Source organism: Musa acuminata, chromosome BXJ2-9, assembly GCF_036884655.1.
Source record: "Musa acuminata AAA Group cultivar baxijiao chromosome BXJ2-9, Cavendish_Baxijiao_AAA, whole genome shotgun sequence".
Taxonomy (NCBI): Eukaryota; Viridiplantae; Streptophyta; class Magnoliopsida; order Zingiberales; family Musaceae; genus Musa; species Musa acuminata.
Window position 1 is genome coordinate 3,289,830 of NC_088346.1, and position 22,437 is coordinate 3,312,266.

The 22,437-nt window shown below is 41.2% G+C and overlaps 4 protein-coding genes across 9 annotated transcripts; 1 reads left to right on the forward strand and 3 right to left on the reverse strand.

Annotated features, from left to right (window-relative positions):
• Positions 1 to 439: 439 nt before the first annotated feature.
• Positions 440 to 2,702, reverse strand: LOC135622540 (E3 ubiquitin-protein ligase SIRP1-like). 4 transcript variants are annotated; one of them, XM_065124469.1, is made up of 3 exons: positions 2,492 to 2,701; positions 2,177 to 2,313; positions 440 to 1,757 (listed from the first exon to the last, which is right to left on the reverse strand). In XM_065124469.1, the coding sequence occupies exon 3, from the start codon at positions 1,716 to 1,718 to the stop codon at positions 663 to 665; it is 1,056 nt and encodes a 351-aa protein (XP_064980541.1). In that variant the 5' UTR covers positions 1,719 to 1,757; positions 2,177 to 2,313; positions 2,492 to 2,701; the 3' UTR covers positions 440 to 662. The 4 variants fall into 4 exon arrangements, with proteins under 4 accessions (XP_064980541.1, XP_064980543.1, XP_064980542.1 ...); XM_065124471.1 differs by lacking the exon at positions 2,492 to 2,701 and adding an exon at positions 1,830 to 2,043 and having other exon boundaries at positions 2,177 to 2,468; XM_065124470.1 differs by lacking the exon at positions 2,177 to 2,313 and having other exon boundaries at positions 2,492 to 2,702.
• Positions 2,703 to 3,667: 965 nt separating this feature from the next.
• LOC135622541 (probable complex I intermediate-associated protein 30) lies at positions 3,668 to 7,812 on the reverse strand. 2 transcript variants are annotated; one of them, XM_065124472.1, is made up of 7 exons: positions 7,502 to 7,812; positions 6,071 to 6,184; positions 5,224 to 5,280; positions 4,856 to 4,947; positions 4,381 to 4,461; positions 4,159 to 4,257; positions 3,668 to 4,040 (listed from the first exon to the last, which is right to left on the reverse strand). In XM_065124472.1, exons 1-7 carry the CDS (start codon positions 7,806 to 7,808, stop codon positions 3,855 to 3,857), a joined length of 936 nt encoding a protein of 311 aa, XP_064980544.1. In that variant the 5' UTR covers positions 7,809 to 7,812; the 3' UTR covers positions 3,668 to 3,854. The 2 variants fall into 2 exon arrangements, with proteins under 2 accessions (XP_064980544.1, XP_064980545.1); XM_065124473.1 differs by having other exon boundaries at positions 7,512 to 7,675.
• A 168-nt stretch (positions 7,813 to 7,980) lies between these two features.
• On the forward strand, positions 7,981 to 12,403 carry LOC135622543 (pentatricopeptide repeat-containing protein At3g03580-like). Of its 2 annotated transcripts, XM_065124476.1 has the most exons (3): positions 7,981 to 11,619; positions 11,705 to 11,948; positions 12,027 to 12,403. In XM_065124476.1, exon 1 carries the CDS (start codon positions 8,072 to 8,074, stop codon positions 10,796 to 10,798), a length of 2,727 nt encoding a protein of 908 aa, XP_064980548.1. In that variant the 5' UTR covers positions 7,981 to 8,071; the 3' UTR covers positions 10,799 to 11,619; positions 11,705 to 11,948; positions 12,027 to 12,403. The 2 variants fall into 2 exon arrangements, with proteins under 2 accessions (XP_064980548.1, XP_064980547.1); XM_065124475.1 differs by having other exon boundaries at positions 7,981 to 11,948.
• A 1,669-nt stretch (positions 12,404 to 14,072) lies between these two features.
• Positions 14,073 to 22,362, reverse strand: LOC135622544 (probable ADP-ribosylation factor GTPase-activating protein AGD14). The gene is made up of 13 exons (XM_065124477.1): positions 21,899 to 22,362; positions 21,741 to 21,802; positions 20,011 to 20,098; positions 19,875 to 19,936; positions 19,698 to 19,794; positions 19,125 to 19,568; positions 18,459 to 18,971; positions 18,188 to 18,328; positions 17,996 to 18,106; positions 16,609 to 16,692; positions 14,935 to 15,064; positions 14,819 to 14,864; positions 14,073 to 14,744 (listed from the first exon to the last, which is right to left on the reverse strand). Exons 1-13 carry the CDS (start codon positions 21,992 to 21,994, stop codon positions 14,690 to 14,692), a joined length of 1,929 nt encoding a protein of 642 aa, XP_064980549.1. The 5' UTR covers positions 21,995 to 22,362; the 3' UTR covers positions 14,073 to 14,689.
• Positions 22,363 to 22,437: the final 75 nt, after the last annotated feature.

Consider the following 22,437-nt stretch of genomic DNA (forward strand, 5'->3'; position numbering starts at 1 on the left):
ACCAGGCTCGATTACCGGCATGTAGATGTTCCTCTTCTAGCTCTTCAAGCTGATCTTAGCTAGCTCACATTACATTTTACTACTGCTGTTTAATGAAGATTCTGAGTTGTGCCTTTTTTTGCAACTTAGGCTTTCGATCTGAGATGATGTTTACAGCTGATTCCTGCTTCATTCTGGTAAACTTTAACTCTGACTAAATTAATTGGAGCTTGTTAAAGGCAGCAGAGTTTTAGCGTGGTGATGTGATCCATTGAATCTGTCTGGAAGCAATTGTGATGCTTCTTCATTAAGTTTGATAACATGCAGGGGAGGGAACATTCAGATTACTGTTGAATTAATGAGTTTATGAAACCTGCTTTAATGTTCGTACTGAGTAACATGTAATATATTGTAATCCTATCATTGTATCCTTCAGTATGGATTCTGGATAGCTGACAAATAGATGGAAACCTTCCGATTGTTGCAGCCACATATTGCATATACTGAACAGGTGAAAACATCAAGATGGGATCAAACTCGAAGAAATTGAAGAACAAAAGGAAAGGAATTATTCTTCCACAATCCATCACGGTAAATGAAACAGTATGTACAACGAACTGGCACAAGGCGGCGGCGGCAGCAGGAGGAGGAGATCGAGCTCAAGCACTGAAACAACACCACCGTCAGTTTGCATCAGTCGGAGAGCTACTTCCAGTCGAGGATGATGAGGATGATGGCTGGGACGAGGAGTTGCCGGTGCGGTGAGACCCCAACAAGGAGAACAACCCAGTTAAAGGCCAAGGAACTGGTAACCGGAATCCTCTCTCACTCCCTCCATCACTACTACTACCACTCTGACCATGAGCTTCCACCCTGGTGGCACCTGCACTGACACCGGCACCTGCACTGGCACTGACATTTGAGACCTTGGATTCATCTGTTGCCAGCTGAAACCTGCAAACGGGGCACGAACTGTGGAGCTCGAGCCATGGCAATATGCACCCACCATGGAATTTATGTTTGCAGGGCATCTCCCTGGCCTCTGCGCCGGCTTCGAGCTCCTCCAAGCAGATCGAACAGCTCATGCTCTCCTCAATCTTCACAGTGGGCATTGCCTCCACTGCTGCTTTCCCAGCCGGTGGTGTTCCGTAGCAATTCGGATCGTTCTCCGCCAAGTGCTGCAACAAAAGATCCAATCCTGGTCCCAGAAAGTAATCTCCTAACGGGACACCGGCGCGGCCGTCGCTCGAGCTTTGTCCTCGGGACTGGTTTGCACCTAAAGATCCTTCCATGGCGCTGTTGAGGAGGTTGATGAGCACCATGTGCGCCCTGTCCCTCTCGCTCTCATCACCACCATCGGACTCCGTTCTGCTGCCCTCCCCGAGGGCTTGGAGCAACTGAAGGATGGCTGTGGTCCGCCGCCGCCGTCGCAGAATCGTTTCCAGATCGCGGTCCTGCTCCGCGTTCTCCTCCTCCTCCTCCTCTTCCTCCTCCTCTTCCCGGCGGAGCCTTCGGCGTCGCAAGGAGCCACTGAGCATCCCGAGCAAGATCGGAGCCCAGAGGGAGAGGTCTCTGCTGAATTCCAGATCGGCAGTTGCGTCTACTTCCTCTCCTTCCCCATTCATCTCTTCCACGAATCCACTGTCACAGACTGGGCATTTGATCTCCTCTTCCATGACCGGATTCACCATTCTGGAGCACAAGTGGCACCAATATCTAGCAACCCGAGATGCCTCCATCGCTCCTTCCTTCTATCTTTCACCCTTCTTCTCGAGTTTCTGTAGTCACGTTAAAGAAATCAATGAACATCAGGAGACACACACATCAAGAGAAGCAATGTTTGGGAACACCTCAATTCTATAGGACCTCAAGCAACAAACGCAGCCATATTCTTGCCATCTATGACACGAAACTCGAACAAAAATGACATCTTTTCTCCAAAGAAAAGATCGATGATAAAGAAAAGGAGCGGCTTTTTCCCATGAAGAAAAGGATATATCATTTGGGACGGCAACGATCTACAATCTCTCCCACAACAAGAAGACGAACATATCAAACAGAAATCTGAGGGAAAGAACAAATTAGGTCCCTTTTCTGAACATGAAAATCGAATCCAGGGTTTTCCACTACGGCGATCTCAATTCGAATCGCATTATCTAAACAATCAAGAACGGAACAGGGACGAAACGAGATTTACCGGCCAAAATCGGGCTCCCTCTTTGTGCCCCCAACGATTCCAAGAACAAAATCCCCACGACGGAAAAATACCAGCCAAAATCAACTTTTTCTCAGAAATCTTGGAGAAGAATTGGATCCCGAAGGTGAATCGGAGCTCTATACAGGTAAAGATTGCATTTTAATACGGCAGAAGGGTTGGCAGCAGAAGAATCCAGAAGGGCACACAACGATTCAGCGGAAGAAGAAATAGACACGCAACTGCATGTATTTGACCGTGTAATCTTTTCGCCAGACGCATACAAATCGGATTCCTAATGGGAAAGCAATTAATTACCTGAGCGAGATTGGATGGGTATTGGTGTTTGGGGGGGAGAGGGGTTGGGGGAGGGAGGAGAGGATGGAGATCAGCGAAGGAACAAAGGCGACGACCCTCCTCCCTTTGTTTCCGTCTAACAATAAGGAAGAAAGGCTGTTCCTTTATTTCTTTTATCGCCTGTGCTGGTGGCCTTCAAATTTGAAGTGTGAATGCTGTTTCTCCCTAATTTTGCATTCTTCTGTTTTGCTTTTTAAAGCAGTGATTGGTTGGGTGCTCTCTCTCTCTCTCTCTCTCTCTCTCTTTGGAATAGCCAAGTTTATTTAATAGGACTTCGAGTTCAAAGTTCAAACTTCTGAAATGGTCACAGTGAATCATGTGTCAGAAAGATTCACATAGTCTGTGATTTGTATCTCTATCAAAGCATAGAAGCACACAAAAACATGAGGTTTTAATGCTCTGGAAGCAGGTTAGCAAAAGATTTCGAGTCCAATGAAAGCATGGAAAGAATGGGAGAGCAAAAGGATTGAAATCTGACACCAAATCAGATCAGGTAAAAGTAGGATTGTGATACGCCAAGAGGAACTACGAACCATCACTCATCCAGCGACAGGTCTGATGCTCCACCAAAGAAGTGGTTGCGGAGAAACAAACACGAAAGACCAAGTTGAATCTGAAGAGGAGATGAGAAGCTTGCCTGAGTGCTCGAGGTATGGAGCCCTGCACCACATGGTTTTGGTGGTGTGTGAGTTGGGATGGCCCATTTCCCTGAAAGTTATCGAAAAATCAAGCAATTAAATGGCATTATATGATACATATAGTTCAGAGATTTTGATAGAAATGCCAACAACACATTGAACCAAATTTTGCTCCTCTATTTATTGATGATGAATATACGATACAAGAATTTGTTGCACAAGAGCAAGTACCAGCAAGAATCTAATTTTTGTGATCTCATGGGGCCACACAAATCCAGCCAACCGAGTCACAGGTTACCTATCCATTCATTGCATCAAACTCTGGGCCCACCAACGGTGAAGAACATACCATCCAGGCTTCACATTTCCTCAAGATGCAGATATGTAGCTTCGCTGCTTTAAGGGGAATAAAACATCTGTATTAACAAGCAAATCTGACCCACAACAGCTCAACCATAAAGCTTAAACCAGATGCAACTTTCCACGAAGGTACAAGAAAGAAAAGAAACAGGTAAGATGCCATGTTGAGCTTCAGGAGAAAAAGTGAAACATTCAATAATGATGTATACAGTATACAGGTGTACAAGTGACTGCAATTTATGCTAGGAAAAAATTTCAAAGGGGACATGCGACTAGCACCCCCGAGGATAAATACTTGCTCAAGAAACTGGGTTGTAGATAGAACACTATGTTCTCAATGCTTTGATCCAATCAATTTCAAGTCTGAAATCTCCAGGTCCGGATTTAGCACCCGGAATGCCACCTTCCGCATTGACAGAAAGAGACATGGCCAGGATGCGTGATGGATTCATCTCCACCTTTGTGCTGATCACATTGCCTTTCCATGTTGGTAAATATCGATCTAGAGGGATCTGACAAAGAAGTGCAAGACAAAATGGCGTAATTTTGCAAGCTCGCATATACTGCAATCAAGCTGTAATGTTTGATCAATATTACCATAACTAACAACAATGGCAGAAGAAAACTTGCCTTTGCAATATGCCATTGATCCTTGGGAACAAAAACAAAAGCTTGCCATGAGTTGTCTTCCTGCTGTCCCGGTGAATTTATCCAGTTCTCGGTGTATATCTGCATAAGCAACAATTGCCACACAAGTTCAGTATGTATTCAATTGAAATTGAAGAACCCTATGATGAAAGTCAAATAAGAGAATTATGGTCATATTCTTGCAACTCCAGTGTAGAAGCTTACGGTAGATATGTAGCACCTTCCATCCCCCCTAAGTCGCATGGCTATTGTATCGTATGAATCCAAGTCAATAAAGCCATTAAACTGTATCCAAAGTATATGCGATGGCACTAGCATTAGCAACCATGCCAAAATTCTTTAAATTATAAGAAAGCATCGTAACAGGTTTGATTAAAACATCAATCAAGTAAAACTAATTCCCTTGATATGTAAATGAAAACATATGAGACTGAGCTGACATGACAGGAGGTGCGCACAAAGTTAAATAGTGCAATGAAAAAGAAAGGGCGGTTAATCATCAGTGTCAAACCCATTGTTCATGTCAAAGGAGATCATAGATCAGTTCCAAACATGATTTGGACCAAGGTAAATGATGAGAGTTCTCCATTAGGATGGACACCAGGAATGACACCAAATTTTCACTAGCATCCAATAATGACAGCAATAGTTGCATTTTGAAAATATTAATATAGGTTACCTTCTTTGATCGCATCCCACAGAAACCACTGCGATTCATTCTCCATGTGGAACCTTCAGCTACATCTAAGGAAAGATTGCCGGAGAATAAACCTTTCACAGAAGCAACATAGGTGTTGTAGCAGCATAAAGTGTCAGCAGTCTCACTTGAAAGACAAAAAGGCATGCAGATGATCTTTTGCCAAAATCTTTTTTTTTTTCAATGAAAAATTAAACCACAATGTTTCAGAAACAATTTAAAATAACAATACACATAACAACATAATATCAAGACTGATTTTCTTGTGCAGAGCTTCAGAAATTTAACCAAGATGATTCATGACCACTACATTGAAAGATAGAGCAAGTGAGAAAAATACATTAGCATACCACTTAGTTCATGACCACTATCGGCACCAGTGATTTCCAATGAGGCTGATGACAAACCTGCAAGATTGCATCTGTAAATCTCACTAGAAAGTCCAATTGACAAAAGAAATTAAAAAACCTAACTTCCAAAATGAAATTAAAGCATACATGATTCCTTCATTTTTGCCACATGTTGATAGATGAATGAAAAATATGTTGGCTCTCATTGATCCATATACATCCACTATGCAGAAAACAGTTATATATGCACCAAGCTTGAGCATCATGTCAAAGATCACCAGTCCATTGTTAATCCTTGTGACCATTAAAATTATGCAGTTAAGTAATTATCTTTGACTTAAATAACATATGATCACTCTCACAGACAACTTATGCCTACTATAGTTTTTAGTTCAGAAGGAAAAAAATTATTGCATGTCAGCAACCATTTAAAGCAAATTATTAGTAATCATTATTGAATTAAAACCAAAAACACATCATGGTAAAATTCATTAATAATTTAAGTCCTTATTTTTTGTGGCATTTTAAATGATACAATGGTCTGTTGCACAAAATCATTGATCCACATATTGTAATTGACAACATCAGAGGAGCATGCTTCAGGAGAAAAATAGTTATGTACAAGTTCTGGATTCACATAAGTTGGCTATCCATATACTATATAAGTGACAATACTGCTTTGTCACATGTTACCATAACTAACCAAGATTCTACTAATGAATGGTATATATTGACAGGCTAAACTTTACATTTTTACAAGATAACAACAATTAGCAATGAACTCATCAAAACAATAATAACACAAGGAAGTTCAGTAAGTTAGAACAAATTCAAGAAGTAATACAACCTCCATATTCTGAATCAGAGTACAGGTGCCATCTATTCAACTCCTCCTTTGAATTGAAGTTGAACACAAATCTTTCACTTGGTAGCATCAGATCTTCTACATTCCACGCCAAGGCTGCGAATTATCATAAGAAAGACAAACAAACTTAAAGCAAATTTCCTTACACTGAATTCCTTTTTCCAATATGCCCCGTTAAAGAGTTTGGAAGAAGGTAAAGTTTCTTTTCATCATTTCTCTTAAATTTCCATGAAAAAGATTTTTAAAAAGGATCCAAGTAATCTGTAGGATTTCTAAAAGTTCCTCTAATTTCTCTAGCTACTGGACTTTAAATTCCAACTAATAGCAAAATTTCAACCATTCTGGAAAGTATAATTTGAAAGTCATTTATGGTCAACCAAATGTCACCTAGAAACAAAATAAACGCTCATCGTTTATTTTCTACAGAAATGCATATCTTTTTTTTTTCTACTGGCTCATCGTTTATTAGTTCGACTGTTAAGTTCCAAACATTTGTACATGTTCTTCTAGCTGCTAACGGGCATGCACCTTAAAATACATTTTTAGACTCATCTCATTGTTTACCGGTGCTACTTTTAAGTTCCAAACATTTTTAAACATTCTTCTAACTTCTACTAGACATGCACCTAAATATCCACTACTAGACTCATCCACTAATCATATACCTTAAGAAAATTTGAAAGGAAGGACAATCAAAACTGCATCTCCATGTGCTCAATTTGCTTTTACATGAATCTATAGTAACTTGATATTAATCTTTCAATGCAGTGATAGATGAAATAATAACATATAAAAAGTAATCAAACAAGCAACGATATAACACTCAATTGCTACAAAATTTCTGTCAGCCATTCTCTTATAATTTGTTTGGGATGAGGACCAGCTTGGCCTATGGGATTTATCCTTGAGAAGGCATCTAATTAAGGAAAAGGTGGATGAATAGACCACAAGTTTCCGCGACTGTATCAGTCGTGGAATGATCTGAAACCCCTAATGCAAACCACGAGATTGAATATTTTGAACTTCTCGATGGATCAAGAACCTATATTTTTGGCATAAATGAAATGTGGAAATCAGGGTTCTCCAGAAGGGGTAAAAGATAGGGTTTAAGTTATAGTCACAAAATTATGTGAAAGGATTCCAAGAGATGAACCTTCTGCCAAGATTAACACAATCCTCTTCGATCAGAGATGCATCCGACGTTTCGACACGGAAAAATCTGACAAAGAACGCTTCGTCTACGTCAATTCAGAATCTTGGTCCTCCAAAAACCCTACTCCCAGTTCGACACCACGTAGAGCAAGTGACGAAAATTCGAAAGATCCGAAGAGCAAAACAGAACCAAGAACCAACCAAGATTTGAAGAAGCCAAACAGGAATCGATCTAAAGCAGACGACATCAATGATCAGTACCATGAGATACCTCGCTTCGTAGCGGCGACCGACGCTTGCAGGAGAGCTCGAAACCTGGACATGGATCCGATGCCGAGACAGAAGTCGGATCAGCGACCGTGAGGCGGCGGAGGAAGACGGGGGCGGCGAAGACGGTTTCTTGAAGGTTATCGATCAAACGGCTACGATGATTCCACCGCTTCGAGTGTGGCGCTTCTGACCGTCCGATACTTACGGCTGTCACGAAGGGTTCTGTTATTGGCAGGACCGTATCACCCCCAAAAGTTGTCAGGGGTGACGTCACCTCTTCGTGGTGTTCAACTTCCATCGGATTAAACCTGCGCGAATAATTACAAATTAAGATATTTGAGGGGCTTTTTCATAAATAAGAAGTTTCAAAGGAATTATTCTGTTACAGGAAAACATTGGAGGGACTATTTTGCAACAATTTAACGCCACGTGTCTCTCCCGTGTACTATATATTTAGCTCCTCCATCACCGAGGACAGCCTCCATAGCGACTCTCTCATGCCAGCTTCCTCCTTCTCCCCGTCCCATAAAGCTGGATCTGCTTCGCCTGCGGCCGCGGACGATGCTGCTCCCCCGCCTGCAGTGGAATCATACGTCTTCTCACTTACCCAATACCCCCAAATCCTTTGCTTCCTCCACCCTTGCTCCCCCGACCCTTCCCTCCTCCATCTCCGAAGCCCTCTCCTTTCTCAGATCCCCTCGCCATCTCCCCCAAATTCACTCTTTTTGCATCACCTCTGGCCTTGCTCGGTCCCCATTCTTCGCCGGAAAGCTCATCGCCGCGTACTCCGACCTCCGGAACCCGGCCGCATCCCTCTCCGTCTTCCTCTCGACCCCCCGCTCCAAGCACAACGTCTTCTTGTGGAACTCGATTATCAGGGCGCGCGCCCGCAATGGCATGTTCGCCGAGGCTCTGGATTGCTACGAAGATATGCGGAAGACGAAGCTACGGCCTGACGCCTTCACTTTGCCTTCGGTCATCTCGGCTTGCGCTGGTTTGGGCGATCTCAGAATCTCTCGCGAAGTTCATCAGCACGTTGTCGAGTTGGGTCTCATGTCGGATTTATACATCGGCAATGCTTTAATCGGAATGTACTCGAGAGTGGGTTCGTTGGTTGACGCTCGTGACGTGTTCGATGGAATGGCTCGTAGGGATATTGTTTCATGGAATAGCTTGATCTCGGGGTACAGTGCGAATGGAGAATGGGAGAAAGCTGTTGAGGTCTATGGAGCAATCCGAATGGACGGCTTTGTTCCTGACTGTTTTACAGTGGAGAGTGTTTTACCAGCTTTCGGAGGTCTAGGTGCCATTCAAGAGGGGCAAATGGTCCATGGGCTTGTATACAAGGTTGGAATTGAGGAGGACAGACTAGTTGGCAATGGCCTTATTGCCATGTATTGTAGATTTGAGAATTTGGTTGATGCTAGGAGGGTTTTTGATATGTTAGTCGGGAGGGATGTGGTCTCGTGGAATACTATCATCGATGGGTACTACCAAGTCGGTGATTTTAAAGATGCACTTCAGATGTTTCGGAAGATGATGACTGGATCTAAACCGGATCTTGTGACTCTCACTGTTATTCTTCATGCTTGCTGTGAAATGGGGGACTTACAATTGGGCTGTTCAGTTCATGGGTACATCATGCGGAATGGTTATGAATGTGATATCACAGCATTGAACATTCTTTTGGCTATGTATGGGAAATGTGGAAGTTTGATCATGGTGCGTAATTTATTTGATCAAATGGATGTCAGGGACTCTTTTACATGGAACTCCTTAATAAATAGTTATGTTAGGAGGGGGCTCTTTAGTAAAGGTATAGAGCTTTTTAAGTCAATGAAACAGTTTGATGTGCAACCTGACTTTGTTACTATTGTAAGACTCCTATCTATGTGCACTGAGTTACAGCAGCCAGTCCATGGTAGAGGTCTACACTGTAATGCAATTAAAAGAGGGTTGGACTCAAATTTGTTTGTTGGAAATGCTCTTCTTGACATGTACTCGAAGTGTGGTAGTCTAGAAGATGCACTGGAAGAATTTCAGAGGATGGAGGTACATGACAGAGTAAGTTGGAATACCATTATATCTGGTTGTGTCCATAGTGGAAATTGCAGTTTAGGATTTGAACTTATAAGTGAAATGAAGGTCCAGGGGCAAAGGCTTGACAAGGCAACAATTTTGGGCATCTTGCCTGCTTGCTCGTACGTGGCAGCAAAACGACTAGGCAAAGAGATCCATGGCTGCATACTCAAACTTAATTTGGAATGTGATGCGGCGATTTGCAATGCTCTGATTGAGATGTACTCCAAGTGTGGCAGATTAGACCATGCTGTTTGTGTCTTTGAACATATGAACATCAAAGACATTGTTACTTGGACTTCTCTAATATTTGCCTATGGTATGTATGGTCAAGGTGATAAGGCCTTGAGAGTTTTCATGAGGATGGAGAAAATGGGTGTTATGCCAGATCATGTAGCTTTTCTAGCTATTATATATGCATGTAGCCATTCTGGTTTAGTCGATGAAGGCAAGATGTATTTCAAGAGGATGGAGCAGGAATACAAGATCATCCCCAGTTTGGAACATTATGCTTGTATGGTTGACCTTCTAGGCCGATCTGGAAAGTTAGAAGAAGCAGAAATTTTCATTGAAGCAATGCCAGTGCAACCGGACATTAGCATATGGGGAGCTTTACTTAGTGCCTGTCGAATCTTCAATGAAACTCTGATCGCTGAGCGTGTCTGTGAACGAATTATGGCCTTCGACACAGAGAACACTGGCTGTCATGTTTTAGCATCAAATCTTTATGCAGCAATCGGGAAGTGGGACATGGTTGTTAAGATACGAAAATCCATGGAAGCAAAAACGATGAAGAAAGATCCAGGATTCAGCTGGATAGAAGTTAAAAACAAGGTTTATGTGTTTGGGACCGGGGAACAATTGGTTGAACAATCAGAAGAAGTGTATAAGTTTTTAGAAGTACTTACTGGATTAATGGCCAAGGAAGGATATGTTCCCGATAGAAAATTTGTTCTCCAGGATGTAGAGGAAGATGATAAGAAACATATGCTATGCACACATAGTGAGAGGCTTGCTATAGCTTTTGGGCTGTTGAATACAAAGCCAGGCACACCTTTGCTGATAATGAAGAACCTCCGTGCATGTGGCGATTGCCATACTGCAATTAAGTATATAACAAAAATCGTTGCAAGAGAGATTTTAATTAGAGATTCTAATCGTTTCCACCTGTTCAAGGATGGTTTTTGTAGTTGTGGTGATTTTTGGTGATCTCTTTACTTTTTTCAGGTTAAAAGTTCACGGAATGCTTCAAGTTCGATTCATGCTTGCACTGGTCTGCAACAGGATCACCAAAATCCATTCTGCCATGAGAAAAAATCTGAGAGAGCAGAAGGAATCAGGACAAAGAACTCAGGTACTGGTGGTTATCACTTTGTGTCATAATTTCAATGCAAGGACTTGCTGTCTTGATCAGTAGGAAGACGGTACCAGTCACAGTTGGAGATAAAATGTACGGGAGAATGACATGCAAATTAATCAGTTGAAATAGGCTGCACAATTACATCAGACCAAATGTTCAGCAATTTCTTTTTGCACTGAGCTGTGCCAAGATAAAGCTTCAGGAGGCTGTACATTCAGGGCCTGCTTTGACAGCTTTCTACAAGCCATATTCTTTAGCTGCCAAGCCAAGCACACTAGCACAGTGGAGGTTGAATACAGATTTGTTCAAAGATGAGACTTTAGCAAAGACCTAGTTGTTGATGCTGAATGATCTCATTTCCAGACTGGTTTAGAAGAATGAGTGTTCCTCAAGTCGCTTCCTGGCAATAATAGTTGCACCGTGACTGAGGGCCAAGCTATCCGAGTTGCACCAAAATTTTGGACAGATCAGTAAGTCCAGGAAAGAAGAAAAGGACTTATTCTGCAATCGTGCTGCAGCACCAACGATTTAGAAATCCACACAGCTCAGGAAGAAGTAATGAGAGGGTTCTGCAACAGGATCAAGAAAAGCCATAGGCAAGTGAGGTATCCAAAGGACCAACATAGAAGCCTCCCTCATTTTTTGAACAGGGAGTCATTCGGCAGCCAAAGTATGAAGGACATACTAATATTGTCTAAAACATTATTAATCTGATCAGGCACATGATTTTTATGCAATTTTGTTCATTCAAACAGGTTCAGATTCAACCATGTCCCCCTCCTGTTGCAGCTTATTCTGCCCTCATGTGATTTGCCATTGTGACCATGGACCAGAATTGAGAATCCGATGAACTCATTCATCACTCTCAGAACTGAAGAGCATCTGCCTCTCGAGCCATATTCTTGGATGCTGATTAAGCTTAACACCATCTTGTGCACAACCATGAAACTGCATTGAGTGTATCAGAAGAGCTTCCTTGTCACCTTCACCAAGAAAAAGGTATATCGACAACTCCCTGAATAAGATTTGCTAACGTTTTATTATGTTCATGAAACATTTAATTTTATCTGGCTACAGATCAGAATTTGAACAGCGCAAATGAATGTGAGCATATATGACAACCGAGTCTTCCAAATTCAAGCAGCCATGTGAAGAGTCATCAAATGGAGGAGTGGGAAGAGATGGAGAGCACCCACCAGGAAATAGCAACATCAATAGATTTGAATATTTTATGAGTGCTCATAGGAAATAAGGAAAAGAGGATTTGAGAGGTAAAAATATTCTTTAAAAACTCCTAATTCTCACACGTGCAGATCTACTAATTTTGATAACAATCGGAGGAATTAAAGTAGAGAGTTACTATGTGAGAACGATTTCATATTGAGCATTACTAAGATGTGATGGGTTAATCGAATCGTGATCGAGACCATCGTGTCAATCACGTGAATCACTCATCTAATGTGTTGGATTGATGAGGTATTCGATTAAATGTTGAGCTAACGCCGACATAACATATTCCAAGTCTACTCATGTCATGTCATGTCATGTCATGATCGACACCCCTCAACAACTTTTTACTCGTCGGAGACATCTAACTCATACATCTATTATTTTACTTATCCCAAATCTCATCGACGAGCATCCTCAAGGATTAAGAGCTCGTCTCCATACCGAAAAAGCTCAAGAAACAGTCGCCACCACGAAAACGTAAGCTACTTACCATCACGTACCACGGTGAGGCACTGACGTGACACTGCGTGATGTCTTCTATAGTGCAGATGGTGCTTCGAGAAGCTTACACGTTGCATGATACAGACGCACCTTGTCCCCCTCTCTCTCTCTCTCTCTCAATAGACTTCTCTGTTCGTGCCAGTGGCTTACGGTGCCATCTTCTCGTTTTGGACTCCCTCCCTATCCGGTATAAATACCCCATCAGCCTCGCGCTTCTTTCTCTACGACAAGGGAGAGCCAAAGCCAGCATGCTTTCTCTCTCTTATCCCATGTGCAGGCCCTCCTTGGTCCCGACGCCGAGTGCCCGGCCCCGTGTGTTGGCGGCGGCCATGCAGACGGCCACCATGTACGAGCTGTTGTCGGTGGCGGAGACGGCGGGGCAGGAGGAGATCAAGGCGGCGTACCGGAGGGAGGCGCGGCGGTGGCACCCGGACGCGTGCCGCGTCGCGGGGAACGAGCGCCGATACGCGGAGAGCTTCATTCGGGCGCGCGAGGCCTACGAGGTGCTCTCCGATCCCGTCCGCCGCCGCCACTACGACCTCGCTCTCTCCGCCGACCGCGGGGCAGCCGCCATCGGGGCCAACGCGGCGTCTCGCGCGGGCGGCTGCAGGGCGGGGGCCAGGGCCAGGGCGAGGATCGAGGACTAGGACTGGGTCTGGGAGGGCCAGCTGCAGGGACTGCAGCGGCGGTCTGCGGCGGCGGCGGCCGGCGGAGAGGGGACGTGGGCCGGTCGGATGCGGAGGGCCCGCCAAACCGAGCCGTCCATTTGATGGGTGGACTTTGGCGGCGTTCGTCATTTGAATCTTCAGCGATTGCTGTCAGTGGCGATCATAAATAATAATGCTTAATATTATTAAAAATTATAAAAATAAAAAAAAATAAAAGAAAAATGATGTCGTCTATATTAAGTGGATGAATTTTTTTCAAGAAGAGTGCGCCAAACAAAGATAATCAAATGCGGTAGCGGCAAAATGAGGCATGATGATAAATTTGAAGGCGTATTCACGGCTTGTCGGACAATCAATCACCACGACCATTTCGTGGACGGCACACGCTAAGCGTACGTTGGAGCTCCAGCCCAAGCCCAAGCCCAAGCCCACGACGACTTGACTCCAGGCGGTGGTTCGGATGTGTCCGACCGGTCATCCATCAACATCGAGTTCCCATCTGATTTCTCACATCTAGAACTGGCTTCCTGCGTCAGCCTGTCTAAATCAATTAATTAAATGACGAGGTGAGAAGGACCCATGCTGGATAACTCTGGATGCCGTGCAAGAGCCGTCGAACGATTTGATGATTGACGGTGAGTGCCACGTCCAGGCAGTAGCCTAACAGTGCCTCTGATCCCGACAAAGTAAAACGTGATGCACAATCTTTAACAAGAGATTGATCTCATGGACAAGTGCGCCACACAAAATTCAAAGATATTAACTGTCACAATGTTTAACCAAGCACACCCCGTTTTGTACGACAATGAAGAGAGATCGATATTACAGCTGAGTCCATCAAAGAAATAAAAGATAATAAAGAGTCGATGATAAACTCTTTCTGGCACAACAAGACCTAAGCATATCGATGTGGTAAAAATGGACTAGTTGCAGCAAACTAGATTGAAGCATCTACGACACTCAAGTTCCTCTGTTCCGGGTTAACCACAGCTCCGATATATCTGAGGCCCAAAACAGAAACAAGCCAACAAGATGCCATCACTTGAATGAAATAGTACCAGCCGACCTTGACAACCATATTGGTTGAACAGATAAGAACATGTACACGAGCCACTGTCACCTTAAGTCCAACAAGATTTACCTGTCTCGGCCTAAGAAATCATAAAGCCAGAGCTGAACAATGAAACATACTGCATTCAGTCGTTGCATTCGTTCTCTGACCTCCAGATTTGGTTGTGGCACAAAGGTTCACAGGAAAGAACATCAGCATATGTGCCTTAAAGATGGCCACGATGCAATGGCATTAAACAGTCTCAAATCCCACAAACTGACTGCAATTCTCTAAGCAAAAGGGTTCCCGCCAATAGATGCAACAGGGCCTTGTGAAGTTACATCCCTGGTAAAACCAACAACATTGAGAACACATAAAGAGTGCACAAATGCATGACAAAGGAATTCACCACAACCTACCGCAACTGAGAGCTTGGCACTTGTCCTGCATTGTACGCTAGGCTTCCTGAAATGGAAGAAACAAGCGCTTTTAACAAAATGATATAGACTCCTCCATGAATTCACTGAATGCCTACCTTGAGAGACCGGTGGTACAAATGCTGCAACTGAATTCGGTGAAAACCATGTTTGAGGCAATCCACCAAGTAGATTTGCAGGCAAAAGTGGATTTGGCAGGGCAGACTGCAATGAGCTCATGTCCGGAAACTACAAAGGAACACACTTTTAAGCAAGGAATTACATGGTCGGTAATTAGACAAAATTAGTTTTTCCTTTCTACTATATGCACTAAAACTAGTATCCAGCCTATCAGTAACATTGAAGTTTCATATTCAGAAGCATGGCTCTAGATTGGGATTAATTGTTCAGATTCTTAATTGAAATGACCTAAAGATCATTTTTTGGTGAATGAGTTGCACATGAAGTTTGGATTCAGCCTATCAGTAAGATTGAAGTTTCATATTCAGAGGCATGGCTCTAGATCAGGATTAATTGTTCAGATTCTTAATTGAAATCGCCTAAAGATCATTTTTTGGTGAATGAGTTGCATTCCATGTGGTTTTAAATAGTGAAGACCATGTTTTTAAATTTCGATAAGGAGCCCCAAAGACAATTTTTTTTTTTTATTCGAATGAAGACCCAGTCGTACCAACAAGCTACTGGCCCATCAACATTAGTTGACCAATATTCAAATAATATAGTACAGTATGAAAGATTTTAGTGCATAAGCTAAAACAACTGAAGTAAACTATTGATCGAAAGACAACTACCATCTTTCTGTTACAACATCAAAAGCTTGTTACATATTACAATACTAATATAAAGATGCTGTAATCCACATATAATATTTGATAATAGCTATTAATTACCAATGAAAAAGAAGACTGCTGGCTTATATTTTTGCTGATTTCAACTACGATAGACTATGGAAAGTATTCAACTGGTTGCCAAACAGTTCTCTTTTCTTTCTTTTTTTTTGTCTTGCTGGAAGAATTTTCTTCCAACTAAACATCTCTGATTCAAACTTTCCCGACCAAAACGAGCTCTTAAAGGTTTTAACAAAACAACAAAAGGTCTATGATGTAGGCCAAGTTCATAACAAATAGAGAAAGTGCATTCTTTGTAATTTGAAAATATAGAAACGAAAAATATAATACTAGAAAAAGATAACAGAACAAACAAAAGAATAATTACCAAACATACTATGGCTCAAAGTGCAAATCAGAGGATGAATATATCACACCTCTGCACATCATATATATACCATTTGCAATTGGAAATTCAAATGTGATTTTATACCATTCGCAATTCCTTTTTATAGACTTCCCAAGTGCAAAAAATAAAATAAAATTACATCAAGTCAAATTAATCATGTATTCTTTGTTTTTTTTTTTCAAAAATAAATTTGAAGATTTGATTTGAAGAGTATCTTCCTTTTTAATCATATATATGATTGATAGATCTTTTACAAAGATGAAACTTCCTATTAAAAATGAGATCTTCAATTAAAATTAAATTTGATTTGTTCCATTTTTCCTCATTTGCTTCCTTTTCCTTCTCCTTGAACAATCTAGGAAATTAACCTAAAATATTAAAGATATTGTCATGTGATAACTTATGCTATTTGCAAAATAGCCATATAAACTAATAAAATTTATTCAAATGAGAAATAAATTATAATCATTCCACCAGACTAGCTCACAACAAGAATTATCACATAATTTTCATGATAATTTGTGATTGCTACATACCAAATCATTTGCATCTAGATCCGAATCAAATGGGAGATCAAATGGATTTGTAGATTTTCGTTCCAGAGTGTTCCCGTTACCCCCCTGTAACGAACAAATATATCACCTTGTTAGATACACACACACACACACATGTTCATGTGAAAAAGTAAAACAAAAGTGAACTCAAGGCTCAACAGTACAGCCATAATCTATTTCCTAGTGGAGCCAATTGCTGGAGAGATAGCAACCAAACAACCTGTCAAAAGACAACATGCTAAGGGCTCAAAAAAAGTGGGTGTAGAATGGGAGAAAAAGAGGGAAAAAAGGTAAAAAGAAACAGGATTCCGAAAAATGATGCAACCCATCCCCAAAAGCTTTATTTGCTCGTTGTGATTAATCTATTGGTCTCAAGTGCTTTGCGGTTCAAACAGAGCACAGTCTATAGTTTGGGGTTCTGAAGGATTGTGTAAGGTCAAGAGAAAATATAGGACAAAAAAGGGGCAATTGTATATTTAGATGGATTCATGATAATATACAGTAGATACAGTTAGAAATTTGCAAAAAACGACTTGAAAGCAACCACAAGTAAGAAAAGATTTGTCCACAATATTTTTGCTAGTTCATTTTGTCCTTACAAAGCCATTATTTAAAAAAAAAAAAATCAACAACTATCCATCATCCTTATCAAATTCCATCACTTTAAGAGGTAATAATCTTCGGCATATAAAATAGACAGCTCAAAACCTGATCACAAAATCCAGCAATTCATATTCATTAATGTCATACTCTATCTCTCTCATCATCTAAACCACCAGAGTAGCCATCAGACGACCTTTAATTAAGCACTATAATAAAGAAAATTCATTAAATTTGGCTCCTGGCAAGGGATGCAGTTGCAGTGCATCTGACCAAGGCTAGAGCAGCCAACAGTGAAAGAGATAAGGTCGCTTAGGTGGCAAACACTACCTTCAATGTAGTTGGGGGAGCTATACTCATATGCAGAAGGTGTGAAAAAGGAAAAGATACAGGGAACAAGGGCTGAATCACAAGAATGGAGGAGTGACCAACAATTCAAGAAGCAGGTAGGGAAGCAGATTGAGATAAAAAAACTGGTAGCAAGGTAAGGAAGTTCTTTGTCAATAAGAAGACTTAGAAGGCCTAGTCTAGTCTCTCTAAATCTTTTGTGGACAATAAATCATTTAGGTGACTGATGTATGAAGTGTCTATGTCAATACAAGGATTGCTCACTCAAGGTTCTCTTCCTGACAACATGAATGGTGATGAACTGGAATATGGATTTATACTTTATGTGTCAACTCTGCTAAGTCCATTTTGACTGCAAAAAAAACTACTTTAAAGAGCATTCAAGATAATTATAAAGGGCACAAACTTGAAAAGATATAACCTTCAGATGTAGAACTGAGGAAAATGAAGATCCAGATAGGTCATCAAATGGTGCACTGAGAGCAGAAAATTCATCTGTACTCAAATTTTGCGAACCATCCTCAACAGGTACCTTCGAATGTTTCAAAATAATAAGCATATAATGCTGATGAGCACAAGAAAATTGTATGCAACATCCTAATTGAAAAAGCACCTCTTGATCTTGTAAATTTGCATATAGGACACGTGATGCAGGATAGTTATGCACCAGAACTTGTGCTTCACTGATCTGTGATAGTTTCTCATATGATGCTGGTTGAGAATTTCCATCAGAAAAACCAAAAGTATCCCAAGCCTGCAAACAAAATACACAGATCTAACTAAGAATCATAGATGAGGCATTGCAAGTGGAACCTCTAAAACATCATTGACCTGCCAAGTAATCATATAGGAATATAGTTTCATATCACTAATATGGTCCTCACCTGAGAACTGTCCTTTGGATCTGACAAAGATGCAATTTCATTATGCTGGTCAGCAAAAGATAAGAAAAGGTCATCAGTAGCATTTTGTAGAACTGGTTGCTTGTTTGCCTGAGAAACCATAGAAGCAGGGTCCTTGCTTAGTTCAGAGGCATTGTTTGCCTGATAAGGTAAGTCAAATGTGGCCCACCCTACACTATCAGATAATGGTATGGTCAATTTTTCTTCTGAAGGTATGGTAGATGAAGATTGATGGTTAACAGCAAACACATCTGTAAACGAAGATGAATAAGGTATTGGTTGTTGCATAATTGGTAGACTAAAAGAATCCTGACTCCTTGCAAGTGTGGAGGAAGAGGTTTGCAACAAAAAGGGAGCAGCAGATATCTCTGGATGCTTGGCTGGAGATGAATTCTCTGGCTCAAGAACAAGATCAATTATGTTACTTGAGCTAGATGGTGTCAAAGATGCAGAATTGCTGTCGAAGGATCCAAAGCTACTTGATGATGCAGTCCTCTGCACAAAGAAGAAGAAATTAGTTATATATTCATCAATCAAATTTAGTTGCTTCACCAAAGAAATTAGTTAAAATATTCATCGCTCAGTTCTAGTTGCTTCACCAAAGAAATAAGTCAAGACTGATTGGCAAATAACTCATATATAAATCACCTGTGGACGTGGGAGCCCATTTAAATTCTTTTTGAAATTTGCATCAGGATATGTTGTCAACACCGGGGGCTGTGTATCTTCAATTAAGATATCTCTTACTTGCCGTAAAGGAGGACTGCTATAACCAGTGTCCTGAAAATTTGGTGACTGGCTATCAAATTTAGATGAATCTCCTCCACTAGCAACTGAGTAATCTGAATTCCTTGAATTAGGAGTCTCGTTAGCTGATCTGTCCTCATATGACTGCTTTCCTTGGTGACCTGGACTGTACAAGAAGCTAGAAATCTTGCCTTCATAAAGGCCACGATCTGAACCAGGTTTTCTTGATAGAAATCCAGGCTTTTTACCAGTATATCTTTCTTCATATTGATCTTCATAAGGTGGGCTCTGTGAAAAGGAATGATAAGAACTGGCTCTCCTGTGATCTTCATGGTTCTTGTGGCTCTATCCAGATTCCAGAGTGCAAAGACAAAAAGTGAATACAATACCAATGGAACTAAAGAACTGCTAAAAGAAAAATATTATAAGAATCATATTTAGATTTCAAAAGCAAATATCATGTTTGGAGATTACCTGCATGTCTCTAGGTGGCTTGTCAGAGGATTTCCCACTAGCATATTTCTTATCCACATAAACAGCTTTGATAAATTCCCTCAGCTTGTCAAGGTTGCTGTAATTTGTATCCACATGGCCACAAAATATCAAGGGCATGAAACACGAGAATGTAGCAATAAAGGTTTAGTCATTTACCTGCTATCAGGCAACCTCATTCTTTCCATGTCCCAATCCCTCAAAAAGGTCTCTCTGGCACGCTGCATAGAAATTTTTGTATGATAAAAAATTTGTGTAGTCTGATTGTGATAAATTGGTGAATTTCTTGTAATACCTGATTGCCTCCTCTTTGTAAAGCCTCAACTTCTTGAGAAGTAAATTTAGCCATAGATATCGATTTCACACGGTGAGTAAACTCACGACTGTATGACAAACAAAAATCATCCATCAAAAGCCAGAAAGGAAAATGACAGAACACACAGGGTCTCAACAATATTAAGTTCACAACATATCAATCATACAAGAAGCTCCAACTACAGTACAACCAATATCGTCACGCCAACAATAAAGGCACAGATAAGCCAATTTATATATCTCCAGTAATTAATGTCTAAGAATGTCCAACACAACTCTCATCAAGAATCTCACACGACGAATGTGAGATTATAAGAAATATTCACTGCTCAGGAGATCCATAGTTCTTCTAAATGTGCAAACATGATAAGATCCTTCAGTGCCAGTTACTCATGTACACTGGATAGCCCTGTGCATTAAGACGTCATGACTATGGGATCTAAGACGATGCTGATGTGGGACAAGTCCAATAATTCTTGACGATGCTGAAGTCAATTTTGAGTCTATATTTTGTAATCATGTTTAGTTCCAGTTTCAGATTACTAAAAGATATCAAGCATACGCATTGAGAATCATTTTCTTTTAGGATGCCACTTGGAATTGCTCAACAACCTGAAACCACTAGACAATGAACCTAAGATGTTCCTCAAAACTCAACAGAAGTTGATTTCTATACCAACTCAGATACCGAGTGGATATTTAGAATCTTTACAGAAGTTGATTCCATTGATATAATTTGGGTATTGTTCATGCTACAATACTGCAACAGTATGTGAACAGCAAATGTGATATTTAACTAAAAGGTTGTTGACATTTTCATATTCTCAGTTAAATCCACTTGTTAAATTTGAAAAATGGATAAATATAAGTGTTGACTGGAATAGTCTAGATACATGTGGAAAAGTTCTTGCATGTAAATATTTAGATAAAGAAAGTTAGTCTGGCAATCTTTATTCAGCATTTTTTTTCCTTGCTTTCCCTCAGATATTCTCTACTTTGATCCCCTAGTGCTACATCTAGGCACATAGCAAAAGTCCAAAGACCATCTTCACTTTTTCCATCATAACTTTCGCTACCTGTGTTTTGCTGTTTGTCCTGGGGAACACCCAAACAAATAGTAAGCCCCACTAGTGTCCTACCACTTCCTAATACCCATTACTCGATATTACTGTGAAAAATCCGGTATCTGGTATCAGTGTGAATGACTCTGCTAAAACCAGTGATCCTACCTGCTAGTGCTAAAAATCCAGTCCAGTCCAATCATAAGTATACCCATGGAATAGTCAAAAATCTCTAAGAAGATGTAAAGACAAGTATGATCACTTTTAGGGCATCCGGATGAAAAATGCAAAATCATACCAAAATCCTCCTAAGAATCCACTAGAACATCATCTTTTTTTGTAAAAAGTTTCTTCTACCCAAAAGGTATTCCACAAAGTAGAAGGAAACTACTAAGAATTTATGGCTGTGAGGCAAAGCAATAATTTAGTCCACTGGTCAACTTACTTTTTCTAGTGATCGTACCAACTTTTTCTAAGTTTCAGCCGTCCAATAAGTAACGATTTGAGTGTACAAATATGACTTAAAAGTTAAATAAATCCAAATTCCAGTAGCAAAACACAAGCTCATTAAGTTGGTTACTAGAAAACAACAACATAATGCAAGAAACTGGTAGTATCACATGCTAAAGTAAATCAATCGATCACTCACTGTATTCCACTGCAAGTCACGCAGATGAAAGTCCAAAAATTGATGCAAACATACTGTGGACCCTGCGCCAGCAACGCGTACAAAAAAGAAATCAGACCGTAAACAAACTGATCCTAGAGATCTACCGAAACAAAGAAAGCCTCTGAGAGGATTCCAACCAGGCTGTTGCAGTTGATGCACTTCCTGTTGGGGGGAAGCTTCAGGAGACCCCTAATGACCTTCTCATTCCTTTCGTCCTCCTTCTTGCTACTCATCCTCTCCGAATTCCACAGCTAACCGGCGACTCCGCGGCCCACCACCTTCTCGCGTATCACGATCACTATCCACCCGATCGGACGTCAGACGCCTTCGGTTAGAAAACGACACCAAATTACACAACCTTGGGGCCAAATCTAGGGTTTTGTGAACTGCAAGACTTAGAAGGAAGAAGGGGGAGGGAGAGTGCCATCAAGATTGGCCGAGGGGGAAGGTCGAGCCGGGCGAGTGAGAGGTAGGGATGAGATATGGGCGATCGCCGAGAAGAAGAAGAAGAAGAAGAAGAGGTTGATGGGAAGGGGGTTATGTGATAGTAACAGGGAAAGGGAAAGGGAGAGGGTGGAAACCGGTGGGTTGGAATGATAGACACGAAAGGTTTTAAATAGTGACTAAGGGGTGTCTGTTAAATCGTGTCTCGGTGTTCGTCATGGGATGAAAGGAA

Bases quoted from the DNA above. Each gene is read 5' to 3' on its own strand.
- LOC135622540 (XM_065124470.1), bottom strand. From the start codon at position 1,718: ATGGAGGCATCTCGGGTTGCTAGATATTGGTGCCACTTGTGCTCCAGA.
- LOC135622541 (XM_065124472.1), bottom strand. From the start codon at position 7,808: ATGGAAGTTGAACACCACGAAGAGGTGACGTCACCCCTGACAACTTTT. The intron at 5,281-6,070 runs GTTGTATTACTT...GCAATCTTGCAG, and splicing joins CTCTGATTCAGAATATGGAG to GTTTGTCATCAGCCTCATTG. The intron at 4,041-4,158 runs GCAAGTTTTCTT...CTTCTTTGTCAG, and splicing joins ATCAATGGCATATTGCAAAG to ATCCCTCTAGATCGATATTT.
- LOC135622543 (XM_065124475.1), top strand. From the start codon at position 8,072: ATGCTGCTCCCCCGCCTGCAGTGGAATCATACGTCTTCTCACTTACCC.
- LOC135622544 (XM_065124477.1), bottom strand. From the start codon at position 21,994: ATGAGTAGCAAGAAGGAGGACGAAAGGAATGAGAAGGTCATTAGGGGT. The intron at 19,795-19,874 runs GTAAATGACTAA...TACAAATTACAG, and splicing joins ATGAGGTTGCCTGATAGCAG to CAACCTTGACAAGCTGAGGG. The intron at 18,329-18,458 runs GTGAGGACCATA...TTTTGTTTGCAG, and splicing joins ATCCAAAGGACAGTTCTCAG to GCTTGGGATACTTTTGGTTT.